Source organism: Kogia breviceps, chromosome 19 (genome assembly GCF_026419965.1).
Source record: "Kogia breviceps isolate mKogBre1 chromosome 19, mKogBre1 haplotype 1, whole genome shotgun sequence".
NCBI classification, from domain to species: Eukaryota; Metazoa; Chordata; class Mammalia; order Artiodactyla; family Physeteridae; genus Kogia; species Kogia breviceps.
The window spans coordinates 43,597,203-43,611,410 of NC_081328.1; the positions used below are offsets into that span (position 1 = coordinate 43,597,203).

The window sequence follows — 14,208 nt, forward strand, 5'->3', positions numbered from 1 at the left end:
CCTCGAGGGGCACTTCCGAGCCTCGTCGCCCTCCCACGGCTCCCGCTTCTCCCGCAGCTCTTAACGAGGCCCAGCTGGCGGCGTTCCGGAGGCGGCGCTCTCCCGGCCGCCCGCCCTGCAAGGGAAGGGATTTGCAGGGTGCTGGGCTCCGCGTGAGGAATACCCGCGGGGAGGATTCTGACCCAAGCCAGCAGCAGTTAACAGATGCTAGTCTCCAAGTCGGGGGACCTGATGGGGAAAAGTTGCCAAATCTGAGGACAGTAAAAGACAAAGTCGGTAATCTTGGTGTAGCTTTGAGTACGTCCGTGATTAGCATCACCATCGTCACACAAACTTTTTTGCGGCCTACTTAGGAGCCTATCTGATTTGGGTAAATAATTTATATGGAGTTGCAAGCATACGCACCAATAATATAAGGAAGAACAGTCGTACTAGTCGAGAGTTTGGGGGAGTCATAGCTTCCTTATTTCCTTAGCGGAAGCTTTGCCCCTTATTCCTTTGGTCAGTCATTCACATTCCTCTGGCTTCCCATACATATTGTTTTTTGTAAATGATCTTTGTATATCTATTGTCCCCTGTATACACACCCCCGAACTCCTAAAGAGCAGAGATTCTGTTTTAATTCACTTTAACTTTCCAGAGCCAAGCCCAGTGGAAGGTGGGCAATAAGTCTTTCATACCAAAATTAATTTTTAGACTTTAAGCGGTGGAGGAAAAAAATGTATGTTGTATTTTCCTGTACCCAGAAGGGGCATTATATGGCCTAATCTGCAATTCATTCACTCAAGAAATATTTTTGTTGATACCTTCTGTGTGCCTGTTCCCTACCACTGTTCTAGGTGTGTGACCCGGCCTTCATGTAACTTACTTTCTAGTGAGGGAAACTTATTTTCTAGAGACAGAACACACATATATAAATTATACTTTACGTTAGAAGATAATTAATTCCTTAGGTAAAAAAATAAAGCTGCAAAGAGGGAAGGGGAGGTGTTGCATTTTGAAATAGCATGGTCAGGGAAGTATTTACATACAAGCTGATATTTAAGCAACTAGAAGGAGGTGAGGGAGTGACCCCAGCTAGTTTCTGGAGGAATGATCATTCCAGGCAGAGGGAACAGCAAGTATAAAGACCTTGCAAAGGACAGTGCTGGCCTGTTAGAGGAACAGTTAGAAGATCAACATGCTTGGAGCACTGTGAGCAAAGGAGGGAGTGGTAGGAGATAAGGTCAGGGAAGAACTGGGGGGACGGGGGTGTGGGTGGGGGGAAGCACAGAACAACCAGGACCTTTTAGGCTGTTGTGAAGATTTCATTTTTCTTCTGCCTGAGATGGGAACTGTCTGAGGGTTTTGAGCAGAGAAACGGTAAGAACTGACTTACATTGTAATAATTGATTGTAATTTGTGGAAGAGTACAGTTCTTTATATTTTAGTTTTATCACATCTTTATGTAATCAGCTCTTAGTTTCTTTAAGCCAGCAGAGAGAAGAGAGATGCTTTTAAAGTAAGTGTAATCCAGCATTTACTTGTATTTGGCTTAAGAAGAATGTGTTGAAATTCTTGGGTTTTGAACAGATTCTTGTTAAAGAACCGACAGATTTATAGTGTGTGAGTTATTCTCAAGGCAGATTATTAGACTGGATGGTGATCAGCTGTCACTAGAAATCTTTCTTCTCCCAAAACACAAGTGATAATGTAGTTTTCTAATCAGTTGTTTTAAGTCCACTATTTTTAAAGTCATTTAGATCATATCTTATTTGATTGTCCAAACAAACTCTCGCCAAATTATCTTCCTTATGTTCCAACTTATTCTAACTTCCTAGACTGCTATTTCTAGCTTTCCTCCCTAGAATGTTTTCTTCCTTCACACTTCTCTACTCATCTTACATCTTTCTGTATAAAAACCCCCATTTTCTAGGTTCTAGCTCTCTTATGAAGCCTGTCCCCATTTGTCAGCTCGTAGTGATCTCTGACATCTTCAGTGTCACGTGGCACTGATGTATGGAATCCCTGAGTTGAAAGAAACCTGAGAAGTCTAGCTTGATATTCCCTATTTAGCAATGGAGAGATTGATTTTTGGAGAAAAAATAATGATGATAAACATGACAGCTAATACTTATTGTGCACTATCTGGCAAGCTTTGTTCTGAGTGTATTTCTGTGTATGAATTCAGTTTTTCACACCGCAACCTTGTGAAGTAGGTGATAGTCTCACCATCTTACAGATGCAGACACTAAGGCCAAAGAATCTGAGTAACTTCCATGAAGTTCACATCAAGTTAGTCGCAAAGCCAGTGTTTAAACATAGTCATTTTGGCTCCATAGTCTGTACTACTTTACTATGCTGTTATGATTTTCTGCTAAATCACAACATTTTAGCGCCTAAAACAGTACCAAGCGGGTATTTTAGCTATTTTTAATTTTTCTCTTTGGACAAGTTGTAAATCGCCTTGGGTCTCCTATATATTGAGTAAACATGAATAATTAATGTATTCTCTGGAAAACAAAAGAGAAGAAAATGAATAAGCCTGCTATTTTAGCCATAGAACTTGTAACATGGAGTTGGAGAGATAAAACAAGAACACAAATAGTTATGAATAGATGTTGGGTGTTTTAAGAGTAGAAAGGGGGCTTCCCTGGTGGCGCAGTGGTTGAGAGTCCGCCTGCCGATGCAGGGGACACGGGTTCGTGTCCCGGTCCGGGAAGATCCCACATGCCGCGGGGTGGCTGGGCCCCTGAGCCATGGCCGCTGAGCCTGAGCGTCCGGACCCTGTGCTCCGCAGTGGGAGAGGCCACAACAGTGAGAGGCCCGCGTACCACACACACACACACACACACAAAGACTAGAAAGGGAGTTTGAGGAAGGAGATAGCACTTCTCTTGGGGAATCATCTTCATGTTATAGTTCGAGTTGGTATTTGAGATAGGCTTTGAAGGATAGGACTATGGTAGGTATAGTGAGAGATTTGGTGGGGAGGAAATACAGGTAGAGGGAAGAGCATTCACCAAAGTGCATGTAAAGTAGTTCTTGCCACAATGGAGAACCTCATTCCAGCCTGATAGAGTAACTGTGGAGAGCTGTTGAATTGAAGGGCATGACAGGGTCAGAAATGTACGGCCGGGAGGTTTGGGGCAGGGTCTGAAGGTACCTGGGAGAAGGTTTTGCAGAGCATCTGAGTGCTCATCTCCCTTGAGCGTGACTTTCCCTAGTTCCACTGTATTAACAAACACCTGCCGAAAAAAGATGGAAATTAATTTTCTCTTTTCACTATTTATTTCTGACCCACTATACTTCATTTAATACTTTACCACATAAAGTCGCCTTTTATAGATTATGGGAAAGGAGAGGTGTTATCCCTCAGTACTGGGCACATAGCAAAAAGTGGTTATTGATCTGTATAAAACAATGTTTGTTATTTCTGAGACCCAACTCAGGTTGTTCTCTTTAAAGCAAATGCTTATACATTTTGTTTATGGTTCTATTATACAACTAATTTCTTTTTTTTTCCCCTTTATTTATTTATTTTTGGCTGTGTTGGGTCTTCGTTTCTGTACGAGGGCTTTCTCTAGTTGTGGCAAGCGGGGGCCTCTCACTATCGCAGCCTCTCTTGTTGCGGAGCACAGGCTCCAGACACGCAGGCTCAGTAGTTGTGGCTCACTTGCCTAGTTGCTCCACAGCATGTGGGATCTTCCCAGACCATGGCTCGAACCCGTGTCCCCTGCATTAGCAGGCAGATTCTCAACCACTGCACCACCAGGGAAGCCCTACAGCTAATTCTTTTCAGATTGGCTGTTTTATTTTGAAAAGCACTATTTTTTAAAGAGAAAAAATGTAACTGAAATTTCACACGTTTGTTTGCATTTCACAGTAGAAACTGAGGTCTAGACAGCATCATTTTCCCTCATAAACTGGATAAAATAACAATCTAAAAATACATGTGCAAGTGGAATTCTGATTCTTCGATTTTCAAGGTTTTTTTTAACTGGTAAAATACACGTAAAAAAACTTAACCATTTTTAAGTAGGCAGTTCAGGGGCATTAAGTACATCTGCATTGTTTTGCTACCATCACCACTGTAGTGTCCACAGAACACTTTTCATCTTGTAAAACTGAAACCATCTCCCCATTAAGCAGTAACTCCCCATCCCCCAATCCCTGGCAACCACCCTTCTACTTTCTGTCTCTGAATTTGCTACTCTAGGAACCTCATATAAGTGGAATCATATAGTATTTGTCCTTTTGTGACTGGCTTATTTCCTTAACATGATGTCCTCAAGGCTCATCCATGTTGTAGCATGTGTCAGAATTGTCTCCCTTTTCAAGGCTGAATACTATTGCTATATATTTATCTCACCACATTTAGTTTACCCATCCATCTGTGGACACTTGGGTTGCTTCCACCTTTTGGCTGTGGTGAATAATGCTACTATGAACATGGGTGTACAAATGTCTGTCCCTGCTTTCAGTCCTTTTGGGTCTATACTCATAAGAGGAAATGCTGTATCATATGGTAGTTCTATGGTTAATTTTTTGAGGAGCCAAGGTACTGTTTTCCACAGCAGCTGAACCATTTGACATTCCTACCAGCAGTGTGCAAGGGTTCTGGTTTCTCCATATGCTTGCCAAGACTTGTTATTTTCTGTTGTGTAGGTTTCTTTTTTTAAAAAATTAATTTATTTATTTACTTTTGGCTGCATTGGGTCTTCTTTGCTGCACGTGGGCTTTCTCTAGTTGTGGCGAGCAGGGGCTACTCTTCGTTGTGGTGCGCGGGCTTCTCGTTGAGGTGGCTTCTCTTTGTTGCAGAGCACGGGCTCTAGGCACACGGGCTTCAGTAGTTGTGGTGCACGAGCTCAGTAGTTGTGGCTCACGGGCTCTAGAGCGCAGGCTCAGTAGTTGTGGCGCATGGGCTTGGTTGCTCCGAGGCATGCGGGATCTTCCCGGACCAGAGCTCAAACCCGAGTCCCCTCCATTGACAGGTGGATTCTTAACCACTGCGCCACCAGGGAAGCCCGTTGTTTTTTTTTTTAATAGTAGCTATCCTAATGAGTATGAGGTGATACAGTTTTGATTTGCATTTCCCAAATGATTAGTGATGTTGAGCATCTTTTCATATACTTATTGGCCATTTGTATATCTTTGGAGAAATGTCTAGGCAAATCCTTTGCCTATTTTTAAAATTGGATTGTGAGCTTTACCTGGGTGTTGGAAGCCATGTGGTGATTTTTCACCTTTTCTGTCATCAGTTTGAGAAGTGTTTATGGAGGCAGAGGTGAAGTTTCAGAGCTATTTGATATGAGTTTGCCAGCTTGTGGGAAGGATGTACCAGGCATATTATAACCTGAGAGAAGGCTCAGGATGTGTGTGTGTGTGTGTGTGTGTGTGTGTGTGTGTGTGTGTGTGTGTGTGTGTGAAGACCAAATAAAGGGAGCTTTGAGGAGACCCACGAATAGCAGGACTACAGTTAATTTTGTAATATTTTCACTATGTTTTGACTTTCTTATTAACTGTTTAATGGATGTCTCTTCTCCAAACAATGTTTGCTTAGAGTTTGAAAATTAATTTTAATAGCCTTAATAGCTTAAGTGGAGGAGGGTTCATTTTTTCTTTTTCTTTGAACATCATAAAACCAAATAGAGATTAGGTTGGCCGTCTTATGCTTCTTATATCAGCTACAGCCCCTCAAACCTCTGATTGTCAAGGATCTGTAGCCATATACATGGACTGATAGTAGGAAAAACTGTTGTCAAGAAAGTAGGAATTAGTGGTGCACTGAGGATGATCTGGCTTAGATTTAATCAGGACAACTGGTTGGCTGGATAGCAAGGTTTGTAATAACGGGAGATGATGGTTTTCACAAATACTGGGATGAATTTTGAAGAGTCTGAATGCATGATATTTATTCATTCAACATAAAATTTTTTGAGTACTATATACACTAGGCACTATGTTGGACAAAACAGACAAAGTCCCTGCCCTCGTGGAGCTGACATTCTAGTCAGTGGGGTATAGATAGTACAGTTGTTTGGCCTTGCTAGAGGCAATTAATTAGGGAACATGGGCAGTGTGACCTAGCTTACACTAGTGGAAGGCTTGGGGGCACCTAAGTGTTCTCAGTCTTTTTGCTGACACAAATCTCTGAAGAGTTAAAGAAAACAGTATTGCATATTTTGCGTCTTATGTCTCTAAACCATTAAGCAACTCTCACCCACCTGAAGTCACACTGCTTGCCAGTTTGTGGCAGAAGTTGAATTTTTAAAACGAAGTATTTGATTTATTTCTTTTGTAATTTGAACCTTTTATTATTTAGTAGGATTAATTTATGCCCATTCTTTTCTTCTGTCCTCGGTGTAGGGGGAAGAGTTACTTACTCCTTATTAAAGGTTTTGATCTTGTCTCTTCATGTCTCTGCAACACCTTGTTCCTATGATTTTTCCTGTTATCCTAAGGAAAAATCTTTAGTTTTTCTTTTTGTTGGCTTTTCCTTTTTAGCATATAAACATGCTTACATTTCTTCCTTAAACGAAATTCATCTAGTTAACACCTCATGCTCTCCTTCCTGTTATTGGTAAACAGCCTAGGAAGTAATCTGCACTCCTCGTGGCCTAGTCTTCATCCTCTACCACTTACCAATCATTCCTTAACCCTGCCCCCACTGCTTCAACGGAGGCTTTTTAGTTCTTATCTCACATGTCTTCTCTTTAGTTTTTAACATTGGACATTTGTTTCTGCCTGTAAAACTTGTCTCACCATCTGTGTCACTTTCTCTGCTATCCGCCCTTCCTCTTTGTTCATCCTCAAGTTTCCACGTGAGTTTCTCTTCCCCGTCCATTCCTAAATATTGACATACACTATGATTGTCTCACCTCTTTTCTCACTCTCTGGCCCTCTCTCTGCTAGCTTACCTACATCAGTAGCCTCAGATGCAAATGTCTCATCAAATCTATAGCCCCATCACAGATCTCTCTCTGCAGTTACAGACCTTACTTGCCAGCTGTCCTTAGCTCTCCCATCGGTACTGAACTGATCTCACTTTCTACCTGCTTCTCCATGCCTGGCTTTTCTAGGTTTCCATCTCTATTAATGGCACCAGCATTCACCCAGTCTGTAAAAGCCAGAAACTTCCAGAATTATTCTAGACTCTTCCTTCCTCCTTACCTCCCACGTCTAATTTGGTTACCCCAGTTGATTCTTCCTCATAGATACCTAAGTAAACAACTCAGATCTACAACCCCCCCCCCTTCTCCTTCCTTATAGCCACTTCCTTAGTTGTTCAGTACCTTGTCACTTTATATTTTTATAATAATGTCCTAACAACTTCCCTTGTGTCCAACTTTTCCTGCTGTCTCTCATCTAATCATTCTAAAATACTGATCTGAAACATGTCCTTTTTTTTTGTTTGTTTGTTTTGTTTAAAATGTAACTGGTGGGCTGTAGTTTTGTATGGTGTGTTCTTAGCGTAGTATACTAAACTGTTCACCTGAGCCCTGCTCGTCTTTCTGAACATGTGCCCTGCAACTTTCCCAAATGTCCTACAGAACTCTAGCTGCACTGAAATATTTCCAGTTTTCTGCGGTAGCACTTAACAGTGCCTTCTATCTAAAATTCCCTCTCCTGACACTTCTTCCCTGATCTAATGCCTCTTCAGATTTAAAAAGTTAACACCAGTGTCATCTCCAGAAAAACTGCCTTGTCCCAAATTCATCATAGGTTGGGTACTCTCCTCCTGGGCTGTCAATAAATGCACTTTGTGCAGTACCTCTATTAGAACACATCATTTTTTTTTTAAGCTGGCTAAAACTACACTGTGAACTCCTTGAGAATGGGATGGTATCTTTCATCTGTAAATGCCCAGCACCCAATGCATTGCCTGACCTTCCTCAGCAAGCTTTCGATAAACCATTGAAAGTCTTCCTGCTAGGAGATTAATGTAATTCTTTTTTTAAAAAAATAAATTTATTTATTTTTGGCTGCATTGGGTCTTCGTTGCTGCACACGGGCTTTCTCTAGTTGCGGCGATTGGGGGCTACTCTTCGATGCGGTGCACGGGCTTCTCATTGTGGTGGCTTCTCTTTGTTGCAGAGCACGGGCTCTAGGCACACGGGGTTCAGTAGTTGTAGCACATGGGCTTCAGTAGTTGTGGCGAGCGGTCTCTAGAGCACAGGCTCAGTAGTTGTGGCTCACAGGCTTAGTTGCTCCGTAGCATGTGGGATCTTCCCAGACCAGGGCTCGAACGTGTGTCCCCTGCATTGGCAGGTGGATTCTTAACCACTGCGCCACCAGGTAAGTCCCTGTTAATGTAATTCTTAAAATTTTCCATCCTTCCTTTGCCTACCTTCTGATTTCAATGGCTAATTTATTACTAGCCTCTTATTATGCATTATATACACTAGGAAAAAGGTTAAAATTCAGAATCCATCGTTTTTGTTGCTTAGGAACAGCTGTTGGAAAGCCAGGCTCACAGATTGGTTAAACAATACTATCAGATGCTAAAATTTTCTGGCTTATAAATACTCTTACTAAATCTCATCTTACTAGAATTATGTTCATTCCCCTTAAGGGATTCCTGAAGAAGGCAGGAGATGGTCTAAATTAAGTATAAGTAAACTATTACTTACAAAGTGCTTATTCTAGCCATGAATAACTTTTATGCAAAGTCCAAAATGGGTAAAGACAGTCCCTACCTGGAACTAAGGGCAGAGGTTGACATGGCATAAATCAAATTTAATACTACACAGACTGAACTAAGTGCTGTATAATAGCAGTTAAAACAAAACCTGTAGGTTATATATGGGGGAGGGGCATAGAACCAGAAAAGTAGAGCGTGTTGTTCCTGTTCCTGGTCCCTTTAACAATGCCATTGTAAAAAGCAGTTTTTGGAACTCTGTTCACATTGGCTTCAGAGTCTATTATAAACATTTAAACTTTTCTTATTAATGGTAAACTTTAATACAAAGAAAAAAGTAAATCAAATAACTGCTATTAACATTTTGATAAGCAGCCCTCCAGCTATCTCTGTACATGTAAGACATGCTTTTACATTGAATTACATTGAATCATACCACCCACCTTGTTTTATGCCCTTCTCATATTACTCAGTGTATAATGGACACTTTTCTGTAAATGTAAAACTTAGAATGCACATTCCCCTTTGCTAAGCAATTGCATTTAAAAAAATTGATCCTAAGGAAATAAGAGTATGCACAAAGATGTATGATATGTTTCACAACTTTAGAAAAACAGAAGTGGAGAAATGTATTTATTGACATTTAAAGATGTTCATGTATATCATACTGTGAAGAAATCAGTAACTAAAACAGTTTGTACAATATGGTTTCAGTTTTGATTTTAAATGGGGTGTGTGTGTGTATACACATATGCATAGAAAAACAAAAGATATCAACGAAATTGCATATCTGGGAGAGGAATTTCAGGTAATTTTATTTTGTTCCTTTTCGCGTTCAGAGTTTTCTGCTATTCTATAAAATGTAGGTAACTTGTGTCATTAAAAAAAGATTTTTTGAAACCAAGACTTATAAGAGATAAGGTGTTTTTAAATCTATTTGATTGGTGCTTAGGAAATTTCTTTGTAATCCTTAATAAGCAAACTGAATAAGATGTTAAATGAGCAATCAAATCCTTTTGAAGGTATGGTATTAAATACTGCATTCCTGTTCAGATTGAGATCTCAACAAAAGAAATAATTTCTTCAGTGTTTCAGAAAATGTGACCGTTTCATTGAGGTTAGCATATTGCATATCTGAAGTACAGAGTTAAATTTTTAAAATTGAAATATAGTTGATTTATAGTGTTGTGCCAATCTGTGCTGTACTGAAGTTAAAATTTTAATTGAGAGACAAAGGTTTAAAATAAAATTGTAGGCGAAGGTTCCAGTTTTTACTGACATAAAAATCAGTGGGCTGTTTATAAAGTTAAATTTATGTAAGTGTCTCTTGTTCCTAACAGATCAGTCATTGACACCATGAACTGGAATAAAGGTGGCCCTGGCACTAAGAGGGGATTTGGCTTTGGAGGTTTCGCTATTAGTGCGGGAAAGAAGGAGGAACCAAAACTCCCACAGCAGTCCCATAGTGCCTTTGGAGCAACCAGCTCTTCTGGATTTGGAAAGTCGGCTCCACCACAGCTCCCTTCCTTCTACAAAATTGGTTCTAAACGGGCCAACTTTGATGAAGAAAACGCGTAAGTGGTAATACCTGGTAATTTAGCAAAGGTTAGGCTTTGAGGTATTCATTCCATCAAAAGAAATTGAAGCAAAGAAACCATTTGTTTCTCAAATAACATGACTTGTTAAAGTGGTTATCTCACAGGATTGCATTGTTCCTAGCAAGTTAAATTGTTAAGTTTACTCATTCATAAGGAGTATACTTTTGTGGTCCTTCACTTTTGCTTGTTCCAAAAAGGATTTGAGGGCATTTAAACCTAAATGTGGCTGAAGAGTTTTAAATAATTCACGTGGCTTTTGATGGTCTTTACTGAAGTTTTTTGTTTACACCATATAAGTTGTTTTGGAAACACAGGTAGTTGTCAGAACTGGCAGAGGCAGTTTGGCTCAACACCTAAGTCCTTAAAACTGTTACATTGTAATATGTTATAGTGGTGGGAAAATCTCAGATTTTTGCCCACAGTTCTCAGGAAACATATTTACCGGTTACCTTTTTTAACTTGATGTCTAAGAAGGTGATTGTTAAAAAGCTGGGGCTTGGAAGTTTGAGCTCTAATTCCTTATAGATTATAACTTCTCTCTTTGCCAAGTCTGAAGAAATCTTCTTTGCTGTTATTTCCAACCTGGTCGTGACACTGCTTGAGTTTTTTTTTTTTTAGTTAAAAAAACCCTCAAGATCAGAGGTTTTTTGGGTTTTTTTTGTTTTTTTGTTTTTGTTTTTTTGTGTTTTTATTTTTGTGGTACGCAGGCCTCTCACTGTTGTGGCCTCTCCCGTTGCGGAGCACAGTCTCCGGACGTGCAGGCTCAGTGGCCATGGCTAGCCGCTCCACGGCATGTGGGATCTTCCCGGACCGAGGCACGAACCCGTGTTCCCTGCATCGGCAGGTGGACTCTCAACCACTGCTCCACCAGGGAAGCCCAATATCAGAGTTTTTAAAGTACACAGCAGCATTTTTAAAAGTTGGTATGTTATTTAGCAATTAAATACAGAAGTAAGTGTTTAAGATTCAGCAAAGTCAAGGATCCTTATTCTAGAGAACAGTTTACCAGCTCAGAGATATTTTTAAATGATACATTAAATGAAATTACTATATAAATGAATATGCATTTATGTGTGTGTAGCACATAACAGTGGTTAGAGCTTTTAAAATGAAGACTTGAAGGCTACAAAATTTTAGGCTATAGTTGTGATTTCTTTAAACTAATATTTGGTTGTATTACTATTTCATTTAATTCTGAGGTAAGATCTAAACAGTGTTTTTGTTTTGTTTTAGTTGATAGCTATATAGATATTCTTTTCTGGGATATTTGTTAGAGGGAAAGTGATACTTTTTCCAGATGTTGAAATTCTTTTCTGAATACTTACATAGAGGATTTTGGATTGAACATTTTTTTTTACTTTTTTTTTAAAGTATAGTTGATGTACACGTTATATAAGTTTCAAGTGTACAACATAGTGATTCACAAATTTTAAAGGTTACACTCCATTCATAGTTATGATAAAATATTGGCTATATTCCTGTACATTTATTATTTTTATTTTTTATTTTTGTTTTTTTGCGGTATGCGGGCCTCTCACTGCTGTGGCCTCTCCCGTTGCGGAGCACGGTCTCCAGACGCGCCCGCTCAGCGGCAATGGCTCATGGGCCTAGCCGCTCTGCGGCACATGGGATCTTCCCAGATCAGGGCACGAACCCGCGTCCCCTGCATTGGCAGGCGGACTCTCAACCACTGCGCCACCAGGGAAGCCCCTGAACATTTATCTTTTAATTTTAGAAGTTTTCTTTTGGTTCTCAGAAAACAACCCAGAACTTCTGAAGAAAGTCTCTAGCCTTATGAATATATCTCAGATTTTTTTTAAGGATTATGAAGAATAAACTAGCTTTATAATATTTCATACAAAGTAATTTTTTCCATGGCATACACTTTAATATTTGCTATATCGGGCTTCCCTGGTGGCGCAGTGGTTGAGAGTCCGCCTGCCGATGCAGGGGACACGGGTTCGTGCCCCCGTCTGGGAAGTTCCCACATGTCGTGGAGCGGCTGGGCCCGTGAGCCATGGCCGCTGAGCCTGCATGTCCGGAGCCTGTGCTCCGCAATTGGAGAGACCACAACAGTGAGAGGCCCAGGTACCGAAGGAAGAAAAAAAAAATTTGCTATATCTATTCAACAGTGATATACTAATTTGTACTGAAAACTTATCCCTTTTGAGAGAACTGGAAATGTGATTTTTAACAGACACTATTGAAATGGAGAATCTGCTGTGATTTTTTTTTTTTTTTCAGTATTAGAATTTGGCATGTATTAAGTGATAATTTAATAATTAGGTCTTAAGCCAAAGGACCAAAATCTCTTAATTGTGACATATACTTTAATAAGAATTTGTGTTAAATGAAAGATTCACTTGACCCCAAATTAAACATCACTCTATCAGTCATGCATCTTAATTTTCAGATATTTTGAAGATGAGGAAGAAGATTCTAGCAATGTTGATTTACCTTACATTCCTGCTGAAAACTCACCTACCCGCCAGCAATTCCATTCCAAGCCAGTAGATTCTGACAGTGATGATGATCCCTTAGAGGCATTCATGGCTGAAGTGGAGGCAAGTATCAACTCTGTTACGTTAACATTTTCAGTGATTAGAAATAGATCAGATTAACCTAGTGCTTTAGTCCTCAGTCAGAGTTTGTTTCTTGGCCCTTTATTGGGAGAATTTTGCTTTTGTATTCTATAGTTTCTTAAATATGCTTCCACTAGCCCTGTAGCATTTTCAGAGATGATTCGTGCCTAGGAATTTGAACTGTAACCCCTGAACATAGTAGCTCAAGATTTGTGTGTTTGTTGTGTGTGTTTTGTTTTATTACTTCTTGGTATATTCTTGAATGAATATTATCTCATTCAGTCTAGCATTTATTAAATAAATATGTAAGGTAATTAAACTTAAGGAACCTGATAAAATTACAAATTCTGTATTCTGTACTTTTAATGTTTATTTCTTATCAACATTATTATCAACATTCATGACCTTGCTATAGAAATTGAAACTTGTGACCTCTTCCTTCCTAAAACTCTTCTCGCTAGGCTTTTGTGATTTTGTATTTTGCTCTTTTCTCCCATCTCCCTGACTTTCTGTTTATTTGCTATTTATTATTTATTTTCTATTATGAAAAATTTCAAACACATACAAAAGTAGAGTAATAAAATGAGCCCCCATGTACTCTTCACCCTGCTTTATCAGTTAACAACTTGGCCAATCTTTTGTTATCTAACAACTCCCACCCCTCTTTCAGATTATTTTAAAGTAAATCTCAGACATATCATTTCATCCATCAGTATTTCTGTATTTCTATAACTCTTATAAAACATAACTACCGTATCATTGTACCAAAAAAACTCTTACATAGCCATCTGTTATCTGTCATTCTGTGATTCTCTTCGTTTCTCAAATATGATTCTCCGACAGTTCACTATATTGATTTGCTATTGTCAACTCTTTATACATTCCTTAGTGACCTCATCCTCTCCTAAAATGTAACTTCTATGTGAGTGATTAATATCTTTAGTCCCATAGTCTCTCTTTGGTTTCAGCTCTGCTCTTCTAGAAACATATTGACCATTTTTACATGGGTGTAAAAATGGCACCTTAAACCCAATTCTTCATCTTTTCCTACTCAACCAGGTATTTCATCTTATTTCTCTTAATGGCACCAAAATTCACACAATCACATTGGCTTTTTTTTTTTTTTCCCTTGGCCACGCCATGCAGCTTGCAGGATTTTAGTTCCCCAACCAGGGGTATCGAGCCTCGGCCTTCAGCAGTGAAAGCGCAGAGTCCTAACCACTGGACTGGCAGAGAATTCCTACTTTGGCTTTAATTTCTTCCTTTAATTTGCCCCTCTTCTTTTTTTAAAATTTTATTGAAGTATAGTTGATTTACAGTGTTGTGTTAAATTCTTCTGTACAGCAAAGTGACTCAGTTATGCATATATATATTCTTTTTTATTCTTTTCCATTATGGTTTGTCATAG

General features: G+C 39.5%; 1 protein-coding gene across 2 annotated transcripts in view; it reads left to right on the plus strand.

Annotated features, from left to right (window-relative positions):
* Window positions 1-14,208, plus strand: part of DDX42 (DEAD-box helicase 42) — an 83,513-nt gene that overhangs the window by 23,810 nt on the left and 45,495 nt on the right. For both annotated transcript variants that reach the window (XM_067021882.1, XM_059046908.2), the window contains 2 exons: window positions 9,961-10,194; window positions 12,632-12,782. In XM_067021882.1, coding sequence (XP_066877983.1) covers window positions 9,977-10,194; window positions 12,632-12,782 — 369 coding nt within the window. In that variant the 5' untranslated portion in view covers window positions 9,961-9,976. The remainder of the gene's footprint in view (window positions 1-9,960; window positions 10,195-12,631; window positions 12,783-14,208) is intronic.